At 37.7% G+C, this 24,201-nt stretch overlaps 1 protein-coding gene and 1 long non-coding RNA gene across 3 annotated transcripts in view; one reads left to right on the top strand and one right to left on the bottom strand.

Moving 5' to 3' along the window:
- Window positions 1–24,201, top strand: part of LOC140898837 (uncharacterized) — a 78,461-nt gene that overhangs the window by 28,164 nt on the left and 26,096 nt on the right. Inside the window, exon 2 of the long non-coding RNA XR_012155121.1 lies at window positions 11,179–11,441. This is a non-coding gene — a long non-coding RNA (uncharacterized LOC140898837). The remainder of the gene's footprint in view (window positions 1–11,178; window positions 11,442–24,201) is intronic.
- MAPK1 (mitogen-activated protein kinase 1) overlaps window positions 1–24,201 on the bottom strand; it is a 48,479-nt gene that overhangs the window by 6,439 nt on the left and 17,839 nt on the right. For both annotated transcript variants that reach the window (XM_073313322.2, XM_073313321.2), the window contains exons 2-7: window positions 14,725–14,907; window positions 12,751–12,940; window positions 8,312–8,428; window positions 6,170–6,284; window positions 5,077–5,208; window positions 184–293 (exon numbers count right to left, since the gene is read on the bottom strand). In XM_073313322.2, coding sequence (XP_073169423.1) covers window positions 184–293; window positions 5,077–5,208; window positions 6,170–6,284; window positions 8,312–8,428; window positions 12,751–12,940; window positions 14,725–14,907 — 847 coding nt within the window. The remainder of the gene's footprint in view (window positions 1–183; window positions 294–5,076; window positions 5,209–6,169; window positions 6,285–8,311; window positions 8,429–12,750; window positions 12,941–14,724; window positions 14,908–24,201) is intronic.

Raw genomic sequence — 24,201 nt, 5'->3', positions numbered from 1 at the left:
GATTTTTTTATCTACACAAACAGTGTACACACACAATTATAACAATTTGTAATATAGAACTGATTTATATAATTTAACTATTGGCAATTTTTCAAGATCCAACTATACAAACTGTATCCTTAAAAGGGCTTCTCTGATTTCTTTAACAATCATCTACAGTATTTATGTTAAAAAATCCTTTACCTCATCACTTGGATCATAATACTGCTCCAGGTATGGATGGGCCAAAGCTTGCTCCACTTCAATTCTCTTGTGAGGATTAAAGGTCAACATTTTATCCAACAAATCAAGTGCTAATAGGAGAAATAATTTTTTAAACAAAAAGTCAACATATGCTGCAAGTTCTATCATATTAAAAATAATACATTCACTGGTGTTTGGGATCTAACACAAATATTGCCCTTTGTTTTAAATGCTAATTGTAATGTGAAGATGTTTCAGCTTACCCTTAACAGGAGCAGAAGAATAGTCAAATGTAGTTAACAGGAATGCCAATATTTTTATTTTATTACCCTTTCCATATCCTCAATTTCCTATTCTCTGATCACTGACTTCCTGTTCACATTGAGAAGTCTCAGAATGCATTAGGTTTGCAATATTCATATCATCACAGGCCAGTACTAGAATAAAGAATGTGTCTCTAGGGATTCAGGAAGTCAACTTTATTCAGCACTGAATTCTTGAAGTCTTCCCCTCTCCGCCCACCAATGTTTTAGGAGCACAGATCAATGGTTTTATGGACTTCACAAACCTAGCACATTCTGTACCACTCAGAGGGAGTGCAAAGCCAATGAACGCGGAACAACCACTGTGAGGACATGCAAAACAGAGGGATAAAAACCCCTGGGTTTTAACTACAAATTTCTTCTGTAAAACAGTATGTCTGAATTCTGTATGCAAGTGGGTCCTATCCCTGAAGGAATGTTAAGGCAATTAGAACTGAATTATATGGCAGGCAACATTAGAAATTCCTACCAACTTTATTTCAGATTAACTTAAATAGCTGGTGACACTATAAAAACTGGTTAATAACCTAAATACTAGTCCTTTGGTAACACAGGCCCAGCATGCTTTCCACTTAACCAGTTCTCTTCTCAAAACTATGGTTCTGATTCCTGATTTGAGGGTGAACCAGGAATTGACCAACATTGGTTCAACAAAAAATGTACATGTAATGACCACATTTTTCTCGTAATTGCTCTGGCAATTATGTACACGTGGGATGTAACTAGCAGGATTCAACAATAGGGAGAGAAAGAATCAAATGGTCTTTCTACAAAACTAATTTTAGGACTTTTACCAAATGAGTCAGATAAATCAAGCTTAATATTTGGTAAACATATGGATTGAAACATGTAGCAGTTTTGCTTATTTCCATAATTAGTGCATGTCAGCAATCTTATGAAGCATGCTTTGAGCTCTAGTGAAGGATAGTTCCTTGTTGATTGAATGTCTCTCATATACATATATTTTGTAGTTCACCTGGTCACTTTGTCATTAGCTACTTTCTTTCCTTTACACCAAGTGAATTGGATAGACTGCAGTTCAATTGCCCATACTACATCCAGGTTACCAAAATTTTGGGGGATGTGATTAACTGGACCAACATATAACCTCCTGAGCTGTACTAGGATATTGGGCTAGAACATTTCTAGAGTTCCTGTGTGCATAATTGTCCTTGTGAAATATACCTGATTCAATACTGAGAATATTTAACTCAGACAAAGTTCTGGCAAAAGTTAGGGGAGCTAGATTCCATCTTCACAGTTAAAATAGGGGATTGGCGCATACTTGTAAACCCAGACTTAAATTCTAAAATGGATACAATCTCAACTAGCTATTGCACTGTGTTCCATTTTGGGAAACTAGCCCTACACAGATGCCTGGAAAATGCCGTTTCCTGTACCATCTGATTATTGTATTCAGAGCTGTTAATCGTAACCCACGGTAACTCAGTTTCCTGTCTGCTGACACTGTCTCATAGAAATTTGAATCTGTGGTCTGGAGGGTTTGGTGATTCATTCTGCATTTTGTGAACTTATGCTGAATCTAAGCTATATCCACAAGGATGCAACTGATTATTTCCTGCCTTGCCCTCCAAATTTTAGAAGCATGTCAGTTATCTGTCTAAACAAAAATCCTTGACTTTTCAATATTACCTTTAAAGTAGCTGGACTGCTAAACTTATGAAGAATGGGTCTGGATGACAAACTGGTCTCAGCAGTGGTAAATACGACCATCAAGTTATTAACCATTAAACACTTTTTTTTGGAGTAGGACCTACCCTACCTGGTCATTGTCAGATAAGTGTAACTTCTCTTCATTTTAAGTCTTCTTAAACTGGTGGAGACTTGGATGGCAGTTGCTAAGCCCAGATCTGCCAGAGCCTGTGTTCCCTCATTTAAAGTAAATATTTATTTGCTTGCTGTTTTGGGATGATGCAAAATGAGTATATCTTGGGGTCCTCTCGAATGGATATTATCCTTTGTAAGGTCTCATTCAAGTCCCAGTCCCCTTGATTTGTGGATTACCTGCTCTACTAATATGCTCTGTAGTTTAGTCTGCCTTTTAGGACACAGTGTTTCTTCTGCTTCCTGCATTAGAAACTGGCTTGTTCTCCTTGTCTGTTTACTTATATAACCTTGAAGTTGTCAGGTATGTCTGAAATCATGACAGAGCCTTGCTGCCAGTAGCTCCATCCTGTTTCTAATTCTATTGTTCTTGTGATTGATTCACAACTCTTGAACAGAGTATCTTCCTAGATGGACTCCCCCGTGTGCAAGTTTAGCACCCATTGTTACATTTTCTTTCACTGAGATTTGGGAGTGGAAACTGCATAATCTGCTGCTCTGATGGCCAGTCTGAAGAGGAGTGTACTGGCAGCGAAGTAGCTATTCCTTTTTCCAGATGCTCTTAAGATGGATCCTAAAGGTCAAAATGAAGCAATGCAGTTTTTTCAAATGAAGAAACACTCAGGGATGCTGAGGGAAAAACTTCCAGCACCTGTGCATGTGGCAAGCAGACACACCTAATATGGAATGGACATGAGTAAGTACTCGAAAAAGAAAACTTCATTCTGACAATGCATCTCTATCTTGAAACACAAAACAATAATATTTAAGGTATTTTTAAGATGCCTATCACTTTGGTAGCTAAGCAGTTCTGGGTCAGACAAAATCTGCCAATCTTATCAAACTGTACAATGATTTTGTGATGTACACAAACATCCAACAGGAACACAGATGAGATTACCAAAATCCCTTTCATTTGTGACCTCCAGTGAGTTCTTGAACTGGGGTCTCTGGGTTCAAATTCAATTCCAACACTTAGACAACTAACAATTTTTAGCATATTAACTCCTTGGTGATGGAAAATTGGGATTTCAATTTTATATACTGAAGTCAAATTCATTGAAACCAATTTTGGGAAATATGGACTGCTACAGCCAATGAGTTTAAAAAAAGAGGTCATCATCATCATGTTCTTATTACGCTTCTGGCTTTTAGGGCAGCGTTGAAGCTCCTCCACTCCTGCCTGTTTCTGGCAAATCTTTCAATGGTTCCCCAACTGTGCCCCAGGTTTTCCAGCTCGGCTTCCACAGCTCTTCGCCATGTTGTTTTCGGGTGGACTCGATTTCGCTTGCCTTCAGGTGTCTATCATATTGCTACTCTGGTGATGGAATCAGTTTCCATCTGAAGCACATGACCGATCCATCTCCAACGCCTCCTGGCAATGATGGTGCTCAGATCCTCTTGATCTTGGTTTGAGATTGTTCTGGGCCAGAAGATGCAGAGGATTTTTCTGAGGCAGGTTGTATGGAATGAAGACAGTTTTGACATGTCATACTTTCTCATTCCCCAGCATTCTGCACTATAAAGTAGTATTGCAAGTACGCAGCTCTAATAAACCTTGAGTTTGGTTTTGGTGTTGTATTTTGATGCTTTCCAGACTGTATTTAACTTCCTAAAGGTGTTCCTGGCTTTATTGATTTTGTTCTGGATGTCCTGGCTTGTTCCACTGTCCTGGCTGATGGTGCTGCCCAAGTATGTGAATGTTTCTACATCGGTGAGAACATAATCCTCTATCCGTGGTGATGGTGAGGCAATATTAAAGGTCATGATATTGGTCTTATTGCGGTTGATTTTCAGACCAATTTGCTGGCTGAATGTGTTGAGCTGAGTTGTTTTTTCTTGTATATGGTGTTGGGTAGGTGATAGGAGAGTGACATCTGCAAAATCCAGGTCTTCGAGGGATGAGAAGCATGTCCATTTAATGCCTCTTGGCATGTCTTCTGTTGTACACTGCATTCCCTAGTCAATGGCAATATTGAAGAGGGTTGCAGACATGACACACCTGTGACGTACTCCTGTTTTGACTTCAAAACTGATCTCACTGTGATCAACACTGCATGTAAAGTTGAAATACAAGCTTTTGATGATGTTGATTATATGGAAAGTAATTCCATATGCCCGCAGAATGCACCATTGGCTGGTCCTGTAAATGCTATCAAAAGCCTTTTCAAAGTCTATGAAATTTATGTAGAGTTGCCGTTGCCATTCTAAGCACTGTTCTATTATGTTTCATAGAGTGAAGATCTGGTCTGTGCATCCACGCCCTTTCTGAAAATCAGCTTGCTCTTTTCTGAGAAAGCTATCAACTGCCTCTGATATATGCTGGACTATGATCTTACACAATACTTTGCTTGGCACAGATACAAGTGTGATACCACGCCAGTTATTACAATCACAGAGTTCCTTTCTTTGGTATCTTCACTATGACCCCATTTCCTTTTCCCAGACTGATGTAAATAGAGGGGCCAGGATAAATGCTGCTAATTTAAGATTAAAAAGGAGGTAAAAGTTGATAAAAAAACCTGTCATGCTTATCTAGAACATTAAAATGAGATTTTTTTCAAAGCAGTTTAAGAGATTTGGATGCCAAATTCTCATTAACTTTACTTAGAACTAGTGTACAAATCCCTAAGCAGTTCTGAAAATCCCACCGTTGGTTGCTTTTTGTGCTGCTTTCCATCTTTAAAAATCAAGACAAGTGTAAGGGAGCAAAAATATAAAATACCTTTGGGGTCTGCATTTGGAAACAGCCTGTTCCATGGTACCTTATTTTTGTGTGGCAGAGAAAGCAAGTAGTTTCTGGCCTTTAAATTGATTATACAATTCAAGTCTTCTTGAGAAGGAGATCCAAGTATACCTAAAAAATGCAAAAGAATTTCATTCATATGGAAAGTACATTGAAACAGCCACATTACAAGCTTTTGATAAGACTAAAAGATTTCTGCTTTTACTCTAATATTACTGCTCAGATTTATTTAAAAAAAAAGTGATAGATGAAGTAATTTGATATAAATAGCTTTCACAAACAATTCTGACCAGGTTTCATCATCACCCACAGACATTTTTATATTAGACTTGTATCAGTCTGTGATGGAGAACTGATTTTTGATCAGCTTACAGAAAAACAGGTACTATCAAATATGAAATGAGCTACATTTGATTCTCAACAAATGAACTAAAAATGAACCTCAATTTTGTAATATTCAATTTAATATCATCATCAATACAATAAAGAAGAGATCATCTCTTCATTCTCCAGAAAGGTTATCTGACTTAAACAAGTGGCTTGGACTGTTCACTAGTAGAGCGATACTGTATGAACCCTTCTTTATAATTATTATTACTAATTTATATATGTGATAGCACTGAGAGGATTCAATCAGGCTAGAGGCCCATTACCCTAGATACCCAATGTGATTATAACAAATAATGGGAGGGAAGAGAGAGAGGGAACAAGGATAACAATAAAAATATCCCACATTTACATAGGCTTATAACATGCAGAACTTTATGTCTGTAAACCTGTTAAAAGTATTTTCCGATATAAGTAAGATCTAGCTATCCTCAACTGCCCTTCAAACTAGGTTGATCATTTCTAGTAGGCATCACAACAGAAGTATGTAGATGGAGAGAGTAGTGGTCTTGCAGAACACTTCAGGAAGAGTATTCCATACATAAAATACAGTGGAAGAAAGCATGGAGACAGCTGTTGGAAAGGTGGATAAATGGGTGGCCAAGCCTGGTATTGTTGGTAGGGATCCACCAATGAGGTAAGAGACAACTGTGGAAACAGAAACTACTTTTTATAAAAAGCTTACCAAGGATATGGTTCAGCTGATCAAGGTAATGTTTTCCTGGAAAGATGGGTCTGTTGGAGAGCATCTCTGCCAGAATACATCCTACAGACCAGATATCAATAGACTTGGTATAACCCTGAGGGGGAGGAGAAAAGAAGCCCTTTTGATATTTCATTGTATAATTAACACAGTAACAGGTTATATGTGCTAAAGTACTGTGGTTTTGAAAGATAGGGTACCAGTGTAATTTAGTGATTTAGATGAGTCATGCTTAAGACATCATACTGTTATATAATTATTCTTGTTCTAATAATTTAGTTGTAGCTGTTGCCAATTCAGTTTGAGAACTGTGAGTGTATTTTTGTGAATTCTCTGATTTCAGGGCCTGTCTACATAATAGATTTTAATAATGTTTAGCTGTCATAGAACACCTTGTATCAGTAGATCATACCAAGTTTGATACTACCACAATTGTAAGTAACTTACACAACTACGTATCGAAATGTAAGAACCACAGTGCCCAGAAGCATGTTGCATACTTCAAATACACACACACGGTCCTTTCCCCAAGCTTCTACAATCAAAGTATTAGGCCACAAAATACTCAGAGTAACAAGCCTTTGGGATGTGAGTTGGTAAAAAGAATAAGGAAGGACAAAAGTTACAAAAATAAGTTTACCTGGTTACTTTAGAGCGTATATCTGGATAAGCGCCATAGTATATTTACATATATACACACAAACATGTATAAATGTTTTGGGTATATAGAATTTTGTAAAGAAATCATGTGAGATGTCTTACACCATTTAAAAATTAATTAGCAGGCTTTTAGGAGGGTGAGGTGTGAGAGGCAAGAGGAAATTGGGAGGATATGGCAACAGATAATCAGACAGCTATTGTGCCTTGAAGTGTCCTGTGAGGTGCTGATATCAGCAGGGTGAGCGGCAAGGATCCAGCTGTTCTGAAGCTGTGCTACAGTTGAACTACCTGCTTCTATGAGTCACTTGGAGAATTTTGGGTTTTGAAATACCAGCCTTTGATGGCTGCTAGGACTGGTGCAGGAGAGATAATATGGGACATGGTCTCCTCAGCTCATGGGGGAAGGGCACTGAACTGGTTCCACTCACACATCGCTACTTCACTTCTGCTGTGAGCCACGAGGGAAGTGTACCATGTGTTTACTTTGCTAGTGATCTTGACAGATTTCCATGCTCTAGAAAGCTTCTGTTATGTTTCTTCTGCTGTGTATATAGGACCTAACCAGGTTAGTTAGAGCTAACTCTCAGGTGTCTGCTTAGGAAGACACCACAAAAATGTGGAAGACCACCTACAACCCTCTGCCTCTGGCACAAGCAGATGGGACAAGAGGTAGCCCAGACTTACCCAGATTGCACTGTTACAAACATGGCTGTGCAGCATAGGAGGTGTGGGCAGTACACCATGGTTGATACATAGTTGTGCCAGGAAAAGTCCTCCTGCACAGACATATTGAATCATGTTAGCTGTAACCGTGTCAGATAAACATATCAAAGCCTGGTTACACTTAACATGGTTCTGTCTACAGAGTAAAGTAACTAATGTGCTAAGCAATTAAATTCCATGAGGAATGTAATATGTCCAAGAAAAAGTGCTATATGCATATTTAAATTGGAATCTGGTAATCCTCTTGTTATTAAATTGAAGTTCTCTCTGACACATGCTAACACAATTCTGCGAAACCTCGACTAGCAGTAAAAAGGGTAAAAGGAGCAAGTGATCATTTGAAATATTTGGTTTTCAAACTTAAAACAAAAAGGAACTGAAGTCCTACGGCCTTGCTGCTGATATACCAAAATTCTAACAAACTCTCACCTTCTCTCTTGGAAAACTAGAAAAAATGTGTACTGAACTACATAGAATATAAGCACTTCATATATAAAGCAGTACTGTATACATTCATGCAGGCGTTTACTAGCCTGCACAAACAACCAAGTCAAACCCCTTACATTTAAAATCTTCTATTGGTTCTGGCAGTCTTCTTGGTGAAGACATCTTAACCACTATTTAAGTTGCTCAGTAGCCAGCAATGACATGAACGATATGATTTAAAGGGAACTCTACTGTAATACAAATCTAGGCTATCTTATAGCATACTTTTCTTGTTGGTCCATCTACAGTCCTTACCTTAGAATTCAACATAATTTCAGGTGCTCTGTACCAACGCGTGGCTACATATTCTGTCAGGAACCCTGTGTGATCATGATCTGGATCTGCGACACGAGCCAGTCCAAAGTCGCAAATCTGGTTTTAAATTTAAAAAAACAGTATTAGAAATACAAATTTTAGTGTTATAATTCACCTTGGTTACTACCCAAACTATCTTCCCTCAAGCCATTGTAAAGCTGTAAGCCATGCAATGATAGGGTAAATTTAACATGTAAATTTGTTTTCTCCATATCTAGAAAAATATATAGATTAAAAACATAATTTAACTAATCTAAACAAAGAAATTATGAATATTTTGCATTCACATGCTGCCCGGTCATTAAAAGATTTCAAAATGCTTTATAAAAATTGAGTTAAGCTTCATAACTTTTGTATGAGATAGGCAAGTATCCCCATTTTGAAGATGAGGAAATCAAGGCACAGATGTTCAATATTACTTGCTCAAGTCACACAACAAGTCTGTAGAAAAGCCATAAATAGAACAGAAATTGACTAATTCCTGAATTTTAGGTGCAGGCCTATTCTTATCTTGTAGCTGGGTTGGGAGAGAGAGAATAGTTGGATATCAGCAGAACCACTTCCTGCTCATTAATGGTTTTCTATGATCTATCTACTGCACACTGCTACTACTTCCCCTGCACAGTTCAGTACTTCTCTTTTAAGAAACTACTGCCACCACAATGCAGTCAATGCAACAGAGGGATACTACTGAGCCATGAGATAGTGGTAGACTGGGGAGAATGTAGACTGCTGAGGAAGAGAAAAGCTGTAAAAAGATGATCAACCCTTTGGGCAGACACACCCAGTGCTTAATTTGTGCCAGGGCTAAGCCCCAGTACCTCTAGGCTTGGCATTTCACAGCCTTGGCACCTTTGGGCTTGCCACATCAGTGATGAAAAAAAAGATTGCTTGAGCCCTAGTACCTCTTTCAAGACATATTAAGTATTGGACACACCTAGATCACAACAATGGGAAGCAATTCTTATCCAGACTGGCAAATTCAGCAGAAAGCGGGAGATCGCTTTTGTCTATCCTCTGGTGAAGACACTGTAGAAAGTTGAGCTCTAGCTGATGGAGGGACTGGCAAGCCTTAGGAATGGGGGAGGTCATTCCAGGCACATTTTGAAAAGGATGGTGCTTGCTACAGACTTCTTCCCTTTTCCAAGGCAGGGGAGGAGAAGAAAAAAAAGGGAAAGGGCCACTTTTTGTTTTTGTAAGAGAATATGGAAGAAAATGGAAAATTTAGAGACAGACAGTTCTCTGGGAAACTGGCCAACTGCTAATGTCTATTATCTCACTGGGCAAGTGGCTGGCTCATTGAGTGACTTGAGATTCAGCCACATGAGTAAGCTTTCACTTCTCCTTCATGAGGAACAGTTTACAAAATGGAACAGTCTACACAAGAAGTTTATCACAGAGGAACTTTCTCTCCATCAGAAAACCACTATGGCTATGGGTAGAATATTTCCTCCCAGATAAACTACCAAGATACAGAACGTGTAGGATAATGAAATAAAGATAAATATAGACAATGAAGTGGGATTTTTCCCTAGAATTGTTATAAAGGGATAATCATGCTGTATACTTAATTGTGAATTCAAGAAAAGGAAATGGCAATTCCTTACTTTATATCTTGTAGTCAAAAATAGATTATGTAGTATCATGTAGAAACTCAGGAGGCCTCATCAAGGAGAAACATCTCCCTCACCAGATGCAAAGTGTCAACAATAATCCTAAGAGTATTTCTTCTATCCTTTATTCTGCTTTTCCATTTTCTGATGGAGGCAGATTCTTGACAATTTAGATTTTTTAAAATGTAATTCTAAATGTATTCACCTACAAAATTCTCCTTTTAGGATTATATCAAATGTTTGTAATAGGCTGGTGACATTTGGAAGTAAATAGTAAAGTATGTCAGGAGAATCACATATGGTCAGTTACAAAAAACAAATTAAATTACGCATTGTGGCACCACAATACAGACCCTAAGTTCTCAGCAGTAAAAACAGAAAGGAGTTTTTCAAGTAAAAAAGTTGATAGGAAAAAAGAATGGTTGCAGCAATTGAAAGTCTCACTTTCATCGATTAGAGAGCCTTTGGTAAGATGCTTGAGCAAACAGTATAAATAAATAGGATTGTCTCCAAGAGAAAAAAGCCGCAGTTAAGTTCAATGGCATGAGTTAAACCATATTTAAGGGCTCAATGAAGTTACTTTGCTAGCATAACCTGAAGAAATGGTAACTGCTCTAAAAGCTTCATTTCACATTGTTAGAACCCCAGTTCCCGAGAGAAGCTACTAAAGATGTCTCTCCCTCCTTTCGCTATTCAAAAATATCCAAACACTGCTATCTCCAAAGGGGATACCTTATATGTCTTATACCCTCCACCCTAGAGGGAACTGTTCCTCTAAAAAAGTTTGATTTTTTAAAATATAAAATTATTCTATTTCATTTTATCCATGATTTAAATCCATCATTTTACAGATGTTTAGATATAAAGACACAAATAGGCCAAGGGTCAAACTGTCCAACAGTCATGCCCATGATCATGCTAGTCTGCTGCCAAATAGTTGTTTTCTTTCATGGCCCCGTTGTTCAACCATATACATAGTAACTGTAAACATCAAAGCACCCTTCTAGTTCAGAAGCATGCTCTTTGGAGCTGGACTGTCTTCGGTGTTTGGAAAGCACATAACATAGTTAAATAGTCCTGTAGTGCCTGAAGTACCACTGGGAATAAATAGGATTAGTGCTCACAAAAGTCACATTCCATGTATTTCTCTTGGCTCATGCCTCTCGATTTTCTTTTCTGTGACTTTCTTTCTAGGGTCAAAATGGCACCTGTTATCCCTTGAGGATATACGCATACACACGGACTCTTCTACTGCTGCCAACCTCTACCTTATAAGAGGCTGAAGATTTTTACCAATGCCTGTTACCTTCCTTAAAGGAGAAGGTGCCTCCAAGGGCTGCTGAAACCCCAGAGCAGGGGGTCAGAAGACACGGGCATAGGACCAATATTCCAGTATCACTTGCCTCCCATGCATTATGGGACTGGGAGGGGCCGGCCAACAAAAGCAAGAACTCAAGGTAAGCACTCCAGTAACCAGTGTTTGGGATGAGCAAGTACACAGCTGAATGGCAGAATGATTTTTCCTAAAACTAGTTGTGACAAAGTTACAAGCCTAGTTATTGGGCTTATATTTTGAAGACTGCCTTTATAAGACAGCTAGAGACATTTTCAAAAGAAAGCTTAATTAGGTGGAGCAGAGCTTGTAACATTAGACCGACAGTTTAACATCAAAATAGAGGCTTAATTTTTTCTATACTCCCATAATTCTTGATGGAAAGGGCATTTTAAATTAAACTCTTTCCGAGAAGTTATTTTCTAGGCATAGACTACTCATGAGAGTTTCAGGTGCCAAAAAAAGAGTTCCTTAGGAAGTTAGTGGGAGAGTCAAAAATCTGCCTCAAGGTGGCAACAGTTTTTTGGCCTTAAATATATAGTTATTACTTGTGGTTCTACAAATTGAGGACTTCAATAGCACAGATATAGGTGTGAGGTCTTTTTTTAGGAGTGGTGGGTGAAATTCTGTGGCCTGCATTGTGCAGGAGGTCAGACTAGATGATCATAATGGTCCCTTCTGACCTAAATATCTATGAATCTATGAAAGTGGCTGTCACAGTTTTCATTTGATAATTTTAAGGGGAAGTGAGAAAAAACAAATCAGCGCATCTCTGTCTGTATACTACAGGACACATTTAAGATTACACTAATTAATAGGGGTTACTTGAAAGTAAAATGAATGTGTTTATGGAAAGGATAGTCGATTCACAGGTGAGAAAGTTACAATCTATTACGCAGAAACCAAGTCTTGCACTAGTTTACAAAGACTGGTCTTTAACAAAAGCTGGTTTAGCAATGTTATCAAGAAAAGCTCACATTATTCACCACAAAAGTTTCATGACTACAGCAAGTAGTTTATTAAGTCAGGGGTTCTCAATCTTTTTCTTTCTGAGGCCCCCACAACATGCTATAAAAACTCCACAAACCCGCTGTGTCACAATTTTTTTTCTGCATATAGAAGCCAGGGCCAGCATTAGGGAGTAACAAGCAGGGCAACTGCCTGGGGCCCCACACCACAAAGAGCACCACTAAGCTAAGTTGCTGAAACTTCTGCTTCAGCCCCAGGGTGCAGTCCTGCGCAGGAGGACTTCAGCTTTCTGTCCTGGGCCCTAAAGAGTCTCGCGCTGAACGTGTTGGCAGACCCTCTGAAATCTGCTCACGGTGCCCCAGGGGGACTCAGACCCTTGGATGAGAACGACTGTATTAAGTCATTGTACAAGGGAGTTTAATTTGGCTGAAAAATGACTAATTTGCAAGAAGGTTCCAACTAACCTTGAGATCACAAGTGGTGTTAAGCAGCAAGTTGGAGGGTTTGAGGTCACGATGCAGCACATTGGCTGAATGAATATATTTTAACCCTCTCAGGATCTGGTAAAGGAAATAACAAATGTGGTCGTTGCTGAGGTGTTGAGTCTTTAAGAGCTTGTAAAGATCTGTTTCCATGAGATCTTGCACAATGTATCTGTAAGCCACTGGATGTAAGGCAGCAAACAAATCCATAACCTCATTTTAGATATCCATGTAACGTGCTATACGAACTACTCATTTTTAATTTCAGAATTTAAAATTACTGCCAAGCCACAAATTTTGTCTCACGGTTTCCTTTATTTTCACTTTAACAATCACAAAACAATCTGGAAATTTTCGATTTTAAGATTTGGTTCAGATCAATCTGTTCAATGATTCTGTTGTTACAGGATTAAGAAACTGGTACATAATGTGTCAGCTAATCATAATAAAACTCCTTCATATAAGAAGTTTATTTTATTTGGCTCTGAACATGAGAAACTGTATGTCTTCAGAGGATTCTTCTCTCTGGCAAAAAGTGAATACTATAGTTTAACAGGTGATAAAACTATGAGGAAAAAAAGACGTTTGTATTCAGTATTAAATAAATGTCAAAGAAATAAAGCTTAGAAGATACCAATTTCTGACCTAGGCTTCTCATGTCCAGAAACCAAATTCCCTCTTGTATTGTATATTTGTCATGCTGGATCAATCAATCAAACACCACATCTTTTACACCTAGTACTGCATTTTCAAGGCAGATTCTTCCATCCCAACCTGAATTGCATCTCACCTGCTCCCAGTTCATCCCCCCTTAAGGTACCTCTTAGAGAGAAATATCTGGATTTGTAGATCAGAACCACATAATCCCAGTGCAAAAAACTGGCCTTTGTGTTACAACAAACACAAGGTCAAGGTAAATCAAATAGCAATAATTAGTTTTCTTTCCCTAAATCAACATATCCCTTTGAATTCTCAGACCCAGATGGAACACTACCTGCACTCAAAGTACTGTCATTCTATACTGCTTAGAGGAGAACTGAAGACACTTTATACTGATGTATAAGTCTTCCAACTTTGGCTTCACCTCATACTAAACACATTATTAAGCCAAATTTTCCAAGGGGAGGCAAACTGGGTATAAACAACAAAATCCAGTTGCACATATCAAGTACATTTAACTGCCTGTGAACAGATGCAGAATTTTTCATATACAGCAAGTACAGCTGAATTTTTGCAGACTTATCCTTTCAGCTCACCTTTGAAACAGTCTAGATCATTTAAGGCAGGGGACTCAGGGGACTTTCCCCACCACAAAGTATACAGCTACTCTGCCATTTCTGTTCCAGAGGTACTAGGCTTTATTTTAGGATCAATAAGGGTTGAACCATTCAATCTAGTTTTAAGATAAAGTGGCTAGATAAAATAAAGACAGATGGCAATGCCAGAATCTCTTGATCTAGGATTTAAAGGAAAACCATCGGAACACTATTTTTGGACCTGTTCATGTAAAAGCTGGTGTTCCCCTTAGGAATGAAACCAGAGACTATTTGAAGACTTCTTACTGTGTAGTATCAAATATAAAATGCAATGCTGGATATTTTGACATTTTCTGAAATACTCTAAACTGGCCAGAGGCACACTAACACTACAGACTGGAATAAATAAGTCATCTTGAAGAAGATATTTAACTATTTTTATATTGGTTGTAGGATGAGATATATATATTGGTAATAACATCATTACAGATTGCAAACAGAACTCAAGTTTTACTAATGTGACAAAGCTTTCCTTTCAGTTTACCAGAGCACAGCAGGTAAATTCTTATCACAATTTAATAGCATGATGAAGGATGAATGAAAAATAAAGTGTAACTGCCTCAACATGTAAAGCAGAGAACCAGAACTATCAAAGAGAAAAAAGTGCAATCCATCATTATCTTACACCTTTAAAGGATACACATCTTTCATTTGCTCAATAGTTGGAGCTCTGATAATGTCATTAATTCCAATAATATTCTCATGTCTGAAGCGCAGGAGGATTTTGATCTCTCTCAGAGTTCTCTGGCAATACGTCTGGTGCTCAAAAGGGCTGATTTTCTTTATAGCTACTCGAACTTTGTTGATGTTATCATAGGCAGAACTGGAAGAGAAATTCACAACATTAAATTGCACAGAATATTAAATCCACTTAGTCCACAAAGTAAGAATAAGAATTCTGCAGAATCTAGGGACTGCACATCCCTTTTACATTCATGAAGTGTATGATGGTCAATATGACATGCATTTTAATTTTTCAACAAATACTTGGTTGTATTGCAGCAACTGTTAGATAAATCTGGGTTCTCTCACCAGAATATCTGATATCAGAGGGGTAGCCATGTTAGTTTGGATCTGTAAAAGTGGCAAAGAGTCCTTGCTGCTTTTACAGAGTATCTGAATTATTCCCATGTATTTAAAATTATAATCAACACCAGGAAGTATCTTTCTTTCTTATCAGCCTGTAAGAAAAGTAGGGTTAGGGTTATTTTATTTTGTGAGCATAAAGACCTTACTGAAAGAAAGGTCTGTCAAAGAGTTGAGGTTTGCATTTAGTTCTGAACACGGAAAGGCCTATGGCAATTCTCTCTTGAAGCAGTTACGAGTTTTACAACATAGGTCCAACTTCTATAAAAAAATATCTCCCACACTCACAAGCCTCTTTCACTGATCAAAATTTTCACTGTTCCAGTGAAATGCAGCTGTCATGGAAGGTCTTGATTGTAGGAGAGAGATGTTTTCACACGCAGAAAGATACAATCCCAAACAAGGCTCTGAGTAAGAGGAAAAAGTTCTTGGACTTCATTCAATAGAGAGCCAGAGCATGAATCAGAGAACCCCCGTAATGTGTTCAGTGACTTATGTTTCTAAACAGGTAAAGTGATGTAAATACACCAGCCTGAGCTTTTGAGAGCATGTAGCTTCATTTGGAGATGTATCTATATAGAGTGTCTGTATTCCTTTTTAAAGTGCCTAATGTCTACAAATTATGCTTTATGTATTGAGATGGCAAACAAGAAGTCTCAGTGAAACTTCCATTATTTTCTAAAACCCAGTTTTATATTACGTTGCAAAAAGATATACGTTTACGAACATCAGGATGCTTTCTATGCTCCTATTATAAAAAATGACAAAAAACAGAAGTGTCTTATTACAGTTATTTTTGTGTGAAGAAAATGTGTAATCAAGGGGGACAGTTAACTCATAATTTGGTCAAAAATTAATTTTGTAAAAACCTCTGAAATCCCTAAGACAAACAGAAATGGTTACACAGTAGGGTTTTTTGTTTTGTTTTTAATTCCAATTAAAACAATGAGGGGTTAAACAAGTTGTGTTACATCAGAGAGAGCTGCTAAAATTTAGACCACCCAATCAATAGGCACAACAAATTTTTCATAAACAAACAATCAGAAAGTTCCTTGTGGTTCTCATCAGTAGGCCCACTCTGCTGAGAGGCCTGAATATCTTTTGATCAGGTAGAGTAGAGCTACATAGAGGAGATGCTCAGGAAAAAGGACCTCAAAAGGAATTCCTGAAAATGGCTGGCTATTTGAACCACTCTCCTACCCCAAGAGAGATTACTTGGAAAGGAGGGCGGGGGGGACGAGACGACACATTTCAGACACTACAGTACTATTGCATATAAAACACTACATGAAATGAACATTATGTTTGCAAAAATCAAGCACTTACAAGATATTCAGTTTAGGTTACCATTACCAGTACAACCTTAATTCAGCCCTCTTGTGTGAATACATCAGACTGAACCAAAAATTTTGAAGACTGAATGAGCCTATTTAGGAATGAACAGAAGAAATCTTAGGCTGGTTCATTTCATCACTGTACACAGACCACCTACTTCCCCCTCTGTATTTGTTCTCTCTCAATAAAGAGCCTACGCTTATTTCACAGCTCATGGATGGCAGATATGTGACAGAGAAAGAGGAAGCAAGTTGTTTTACGAATATTTCATGACCAGTATTAGGCAATTGATGTTGCTTAAATATATAACAACACTTTCTATTTATGAAACACACGTTTCACTCTCAAGCTTTAAAAAACAGTACTGATGTTTTTGCTTTTTCAAATGAATACAAAGTCAGTTATTTGTGGGATAACGATATTTATTCTCCCAGAAAGCAGAAATTCCTTCTTTCCTTTCACAGAATCACTAATTTTTATCAATTCAAAATATCAAATTTTGATATGTTGTAGTTCAATAATTTCATTTACATTTCTTGAAAATTTTCCTAGCAAGTTGGGCAAGAAGTTTAGATTAGATTTAAAAAAAAAAGAAAAAAGTAAAAATACAGTTCTGCCTTTCAGACAGTACTACCTTGTACTGTATGAAGGCAGGGTGGAAAAAGCAGGGTATATGTGGTATAGATGTAATCAGTTTCCTCTTTAGTGTACATCTTGCATATAGTCATTTTTCTCCCTTCAGATCAAAGGATCTCATCACACTAATGTAATTACTAAGTATTCATTTCTGTTATTGCCACAAAGCCTGTGTAAGCTCACAAAAGCACAAATGTAGTGGAAGCTAGTGATAAAGGAAACTGACTTGTGAGCAGTTACATTGTCTCAAACTTTGTTTCATCCCTGTGCAATTCAGTGTAGCAGGATTTTTTTATTTTTATTTTTTTCTTACATTGGCAACCTGAGTGATAACGCTACTCTAGTTGTACGAGTGGGTGCACATTTGCCTCTGCAGCATATTGGTAGTAATGTGAATAATGTAGCTACACAGAGAATCTGTTGAATGCCAAGTTAATACTACGTCTCTCACACAGAAATGTGTCCCCTTTGAGTGATTATTGCAAAACAAAGAGTAACAGAACTTACACAGGAACATACCAGAGCCTCTTTACTAGACATGTATTCTAAGACAATGAAGGACTTTAATATTAAAATTGTTGAAATAGGTACATGGATTTTCCAGTCCCTTAATGTTTTCACCAACAGCTTATTTGTCAGCATATACAATAGAAGACAGAGTCCCTACTTTAAGGAGCTTGCAACTTAAGTTATTAACTTAATACTAGTAAACAAAGCTCTATCTTGGGGCATTGGATTGAACACCTGGCCACTTTCACCTCTAAACTGATTCAAACACAGCTTGGGTTGGCTCAAGTAAAAATGGATACCTACTGCGAAATAAGATGGTGGTCTCCGTCCATTGCACAGTGGACTAGCATAAACATTACAAAATTACCATAGTTGGAATTCTTGTTGGGAGTCTCAGAAAATAGGCCAAGGACTGAAACATCTCCTCAGTTCTTAAGATGGTCTCTACCCCTTACCACAACTACCTCATTCCTCTCTCAGATCATTACTTAGGCACAAATTGGTGAAGAAGCTTATGCTGATGATGCCCATGCTGTCTATTTTAGTGGATAAGGATCATCATCTTCAGAAATGACAGTCTACAAGTATTAATTAAATTGACAAAAAAATTCCATACAGCAGCTCACTTCTTCAGTGAGAAACCACCATCATCATCAACTGTTTACATTTTCTCCAGACTAGATTTACTGTGACTGCCTTTTGAAGAAGAGAACTTGTAGACCACCACTAGCTTTCATCACAGGAAAAACTAGGATGCCTACCTGCAAAATGGGGGCAATATTTAGCATACCAATTCTCACAAGGGTTCTGTGAACAATAATAAGTGTTCAAAGTTTTTTGGGGATTCTCAGGTGAAAACTGCTAGTCTATACCCTTGAGTTCTTAAGATAGTTTATCATTGTTAGTAAACTGGAATAGAGTTCATCTTCATTACATGTAGTGCAAACCTTCTTCCTGTAATGGTTTGTATGTGTTATTCATAGTTTCAATGAACCTAGTTATTAATTCTTTAAACACATTCAAAGATGACAGATAAACAAACCTTTTTTTCCTGTTAATGTTCAGCTTTACAAGTTGATGCAAGCATATGGCTGTGAGTGCTCTTTAACTGTATCATGATAATTTTAAATACAGATATTTTGCAACTACTGAACAATGTTCCTAATTTTATACACAATGTTATTCCAATTTCCAGCTCTGGTTGGATTTGAATACCTTTATATATTTAACACTACATTCCTTAATATTAGAATCTTTTTTAAAAGGTGAGTATTAAGTATTTTGCAAATATCTAATCTATATTGATCTCAGTTGAAGAAGCAAGTTTCAGTTAGACAAGTAATATTTATAACCCAAGTAGTTTTATAATGCCATTTTTTAAAACAGACTTTTCACCTTTTACAACCTTTAACTTTTTTTTTTTTTTAAAAGCCTAGCCTTAGGGCACCCCTCTGACAATGTACTGCGCAAAAGCATACACAGCTCCACATGCGGGGCTGACAGAACGCATCCTCACTACTAAGCTGGGCCTCTGACATGTACCCCATTCCTCATTAACTCCTGCTCAAGTAGGATGGGCCTACTACTAAAACTTAGCTCCTTCCACCACCAGCAGTGGCAGCATGTTCACCCACCATTTCTACTCCTCACGTGTTTCTTATGGAGCAGAACTGGAACAAGTGAGAGCACGTTGCAGCTGCCACTGGGAAGGAAGCCAATTCCTGGCAGTGGTCTCACCCATACAGAAGGTTGTTTCCTCCCACAACCAGAGATAAACTGCCTAGTCTGTCAGCACCCTCAGTCCTCCTTCCCCAGCTTCTTCACCTCACCTTGCCTTTCAGCCCAGCTTGGATCCTTAGGGAAGACGGTGTGGGAAGAATATTCACCCCACACAGAGAGTTTTGCAGCCCGGATAGTTAAGAAGTTATATACACACAATCTACAAAGCTACAGGTGACACACACTGTTCTAAACTCCCAATCAGCCTGTCATTTATTTAAATAATTATACAGAAAACTAAACAAACAGCTGATTGGGAGTTTAGAGCAAGATCTGTTTTATCTGTAGCCTAGTGCTACCTTGGCAACAAGACTCCAAGGGCATGTCCAGTGATAAGAAACCCACTGAAATATAGAATGACACTGCTAATAACTATGATAGGAAAACTGAAAATAATTCCAGCGGGTCAAGCCATTCTTGGGAAAAATGGAAACTGATCTTTTACAAATACATTTATCCTTTTGATTCAGTCTTCATTTAACTCAATCCTAGGTATCTCTGCAACACTGACATTTAGGCCAACTTTCACTGTAAAAAGATTAAACTTAAGACTCTGCTTGTAAGAAAAAAAATAATACTGTATTCTACCCATGGTACCACACAGAGTTGTTTCATGGATTTGCTACAAAAGTTACTCAAAATTTTTAATTTAGATTTGTCAGCCTTTTACACTTATTCAAAATATTTTATTTATTATAAAAGGAGCTAGTTTTTATTATTTGTCTGTATACATATTTCCTCCTCAGAGAGTAATGAATGGAAGATGACAAAAGTGTCATGGAAAAAAATATTTCACACTTCTGAAAGAGTATTTGCAAACTTTCTATATAAAATTGAATAAAGTTTCATTATATCACTGAATGTGCTTTTTTGTCCACATCCCTAAATGTCTAATGTTAATTAATGTTAATTTCCCACCTGTTCATATCAACTTTGAAGATAAAACTTCAGTGTGAAGGATTATATTACTTAAACCATTTTTATAAGCATTGCTTTATAGAATCAGTGTCTGCTTTAGAAGAAAGGAATGTCTGAAAATGTTTGGATTTAAGATAAACTTGTCTCATTTAAATGGACTTCAGTTTGTAGACATCAGCCACACAGTGTTCACTTAAGTTTGCATTTTAAAAACTTTAATAGGTTATTTTTAGAGATAGCTAGTAAGCTGTCCTTTAAGCTCCTTTGTGAAATTTGAAATTAAATACTGTAGTTTTGCATTCAGAAAGAAATTGACTAATGCTAAACTATACAGTTAACATTAATCTACCCTGTTTAGATTTAAAAAGTAAAAGGAATTGTTGTGAGAGAGAAAGTGTTTTCATAATAAATTCTTTTTTTATCCATTGCTTATATAAAGCTGTTGGGAAAGGACAGGGAAGAGACGAACAGATAGCAGCAGAGAAAAGTTGGTAAATTCATATTTAGAGAAGCAAGTTTAAAGTTCACCTTTAGATATTTACATTTGTTTCCAGATTAATGCAAAAACTTTCAATACTATTTCATAAATATATCTGGAGCATAAATTTTCAAAGGTGTCAAGCACTCACAGTTCATTAGCTTCAAGAAGAGCAACAGGCGCTCAGCACCTGTGAAACAGGATTAATTGTGTAACTATAGAGCAAAAATAAAACTGACTAAAGATAAAAACATTAGCAGTCTAGTATTAACTAGAAACTTTTAATATAGTATATTTAGTATTAGCACCAGTCACTTCTCCAGAGCAACAGAGCACCACCAAAGCTGATGTTTTTATTGCAAATATGAAAGTATAAAAACAAAAATATTCTAGAACTGGAGCATTGGTTATTTGATACAGTTCTGCTTCTTCCTCTTTGAAACTGATATCTAGGCATACCACGTGGAAATACTAATAGGCTAATCAATAACTCTGAAAACGGAGCCATTGAAGAGTACTAGCTTCTAAAAAATCTCAGGCTTGAGGCTCCAGTTAGTCCAATTACATATACATATTACATAACCACAGGAACACACATCTCACATAATTTTACATTTCTTCCAGAGGATACAAAATCAAAAAAATTATAATTCAGCATATCTGAATCATCTATTGATGTGTGTAATTATTGCAGCTCCCCCTTCCACCATCCTCCACACAGGTTACTGAAAGCCAATAGTATATAAACCGGATTTTTTAATTCCAGTGAAAAACGTATACTGAATATTTACTAGCACTTGCTGGAGAAGTAAACACTAGAAGCATGAGAGCACTTAAAATTCAGACTACGTTTAAGCCCCATACTTTTTTTTAACAGAAGTGATTATATTTTTTGAATTTCTAAAATGAAAGTTTTCAGAGTAGCAGCCGTGTTAGTCTGTATTCACAAAAAGAAAAGGAGGACTTGTGGCACCTTAGAGACTAACAAATTTATTTGAGCATAAGCTTTCGTGAGCTACAGCTCACTTCATCGGATGCATTCCAAAATGAAAGTGTGTTTAAGGAGAAAAAAAGTTCGCTTTTAATCATACAATCATGAAGTATGTAAGATTTTCTGCCCTGCAGCAGTAAAGTTTTCAATACTGAGCCAGCACAAACATGAATGCACATTCCATAGGCCCTCCTGAGCATATCTATTAATTCAAACATTTGTCTTTGTGCAATTTTGCATTACTACAAATACAAATTACCATGCACTACTTGAAGTATTTACATTTTAATAAGATAAGGGCCAAAGATTTATTTTAACTCTTATCCTACACGGAGCCCAACCGGGGCCAAGGTTTCTCACTACACTGGTAGCTCTACCCCACAGAAGATTGCTAGTCTTTGGGTATTCAGCAATCTACCCATCTTCTGCTATCTCAGGGTGAAACAGGAACTTTGGCTGCAATGATGGCAGCAAAGGAAAGCTGTAGCACACAGAGCTTCAAAGTAACTGCAAAGCAGATCTGGTCCCTTCTGTGGTAGTCTAATCTGGCCCCGCTTGTCCCATACAACTTTCAACCTCAAAAGTCAGGAACATGCCCAAAAGAAAAGCCCTCCTCCCCAGACAGGCAGCCTACCCTACAAAGAAGTACCAGAAGCTGAGGAAAGTGATCAAGAACAGAGTATCCTCTGATTTGGGGAGGGAGGGGAGAAACAAGTATTCACACTTTGCTCCTGGTTTAACCCTGACTCAGTTACCCTCCTGAATTCTGACCTGGAGTTTAAGAGAGAGTGACCAGGCCCTTCTCACCCCTCTTCCAAGCTCCAAAACTACTGTGATTTTAGGCAGGTAGTGGGGCTTACTACTCCCCCAGCAGGGTTTGTCAGGCATCCCCCATAACTGCACAAGGTGTCACAGTCAGACTGAGTTGGAAGAGACCTGCCTCTTGAAGCATTAGGGTAGTTGGTCTCAACTGTCAAATTCTGGGCATGCCTCTCTGCTTTCCCCAGAGAGCTCAGATCTGAAAGTTAGGGCAGTCTTTTGCCTTAAGGCATCCAATGGTTCTACAAAATTAAGAGGAAGAAGGAATATACGACTCAGTAGAAGATTCCTCCCCTTCCTCCGGAGTAGTCAGGGTCTTTGCCAAAAAGACAACTTAGGCACCTTTGCGGAAAAGATTTCTTCTACGCTGGATTTGTCTGGACAAAACAGTACTAGCTGACAATGGGTAGGTAGGTGACAAGCCATAACTAATGTTTACTGTGCTAAGATATGGTTGTTTTACCGTTACCTTGCCCCTCACCTGTCCTCCTCTCCATTTCTTTCATCCACTTATAGCATCCAGTTGTCACCTATTGTAAGATACTTGCCAGTGGTGATTGTGAAGCTTTCCCTGCAAATGTGGAGCATAGGAGTTACCATGCTGGATCAGACCAGTGGCCCATGTATTCCAGTACCTTACCTCCAACAGTGACCAGTATCAGCTGCTTCAGAGGAAGAAACTCTGCAGCAGGCAGTAATGTGATAATCTGCCCCGAGGGAGAGTTATTGCCAATAATTAGAGATTGGGTTACTCCCCAAAGTTTGAGGACTTATATCCCTTCCAAATCTCTCTTTTTAATATTTACTCTTACAACAGCAATAGCTAGTTATCTATAAAAATGTCTAATCCTTTAAAAAAAATTCCCGCTAAACTCTTGCCTCAATGATTTCTTGAAGCAAGGAATTCCAGTCTGACTGTGCATTATGTGCAACAGTATTTCCTTTTATGAGTTTTGAATTTACCACTTTCTAATTTCATTGATGTCCACCTGTTCCTATACTGGGAGAAAGAATAAATAGAAGTTCCCAGATAAATCTTCTCTATATCATTCATTATTTTGTATCCTTTTATCATGTCCCCTCTTATTTGTCTCCTCAAGAACAGTACCAATATTTTACTCTCTTCACATGAGTTTTCCCAATACCCCTAATTCTTCTTGTTGTTCATCTCTAAACCCCCTTAATTTCTGATCCACCGTTTTTGAGACGGGATGACCAGAATTGCACACAGTATTCCAGGTGATTTTATTCTTCGTCCCATTCCTTATACACTCTACCATTTTGTTCATTTTATTGATTACTGATCCATTTTGTTCATTTTATTTGATTACTGATGCATTAGTCCAGGTGTATTATTCTTCATCCCATTCCTTATATACATTCTACCATTTTGTTCATTTTATTGATTCCTGTTCCCCCCCCCCCCCCCCGAGTTGATGCACATAATTCAGAACCCACTAAGGTAAGCAGTTCAAATAGTTTCCCCACAATGGGCATTACTCTGAATTTCTCAACTTTGAATTTCATCTGCCGTTATGTTGACCATTCACCTATGTTGACCATTC

This window comes from Lepidochelys kempii, chromosome 15, assembly GCF_965140285.1.
Source record: "Lepidochelys kempii isolate rLepKem1 chromosome 15, rLepKem1.hap1, whole genome shotgun sequence".
In the NCBI taxonomy this organism is placed as follows: Eukaryota; Metazoa; Chordata; order Testudines; family Cheloniidae; genus Lepidochelys; species Lepidochelys kempii.
The sequence above is the reverse complement of the archived record's forward strand: the minus strand, read 5'-3'. Positions and strand labels throughout refer to the sequence as shown.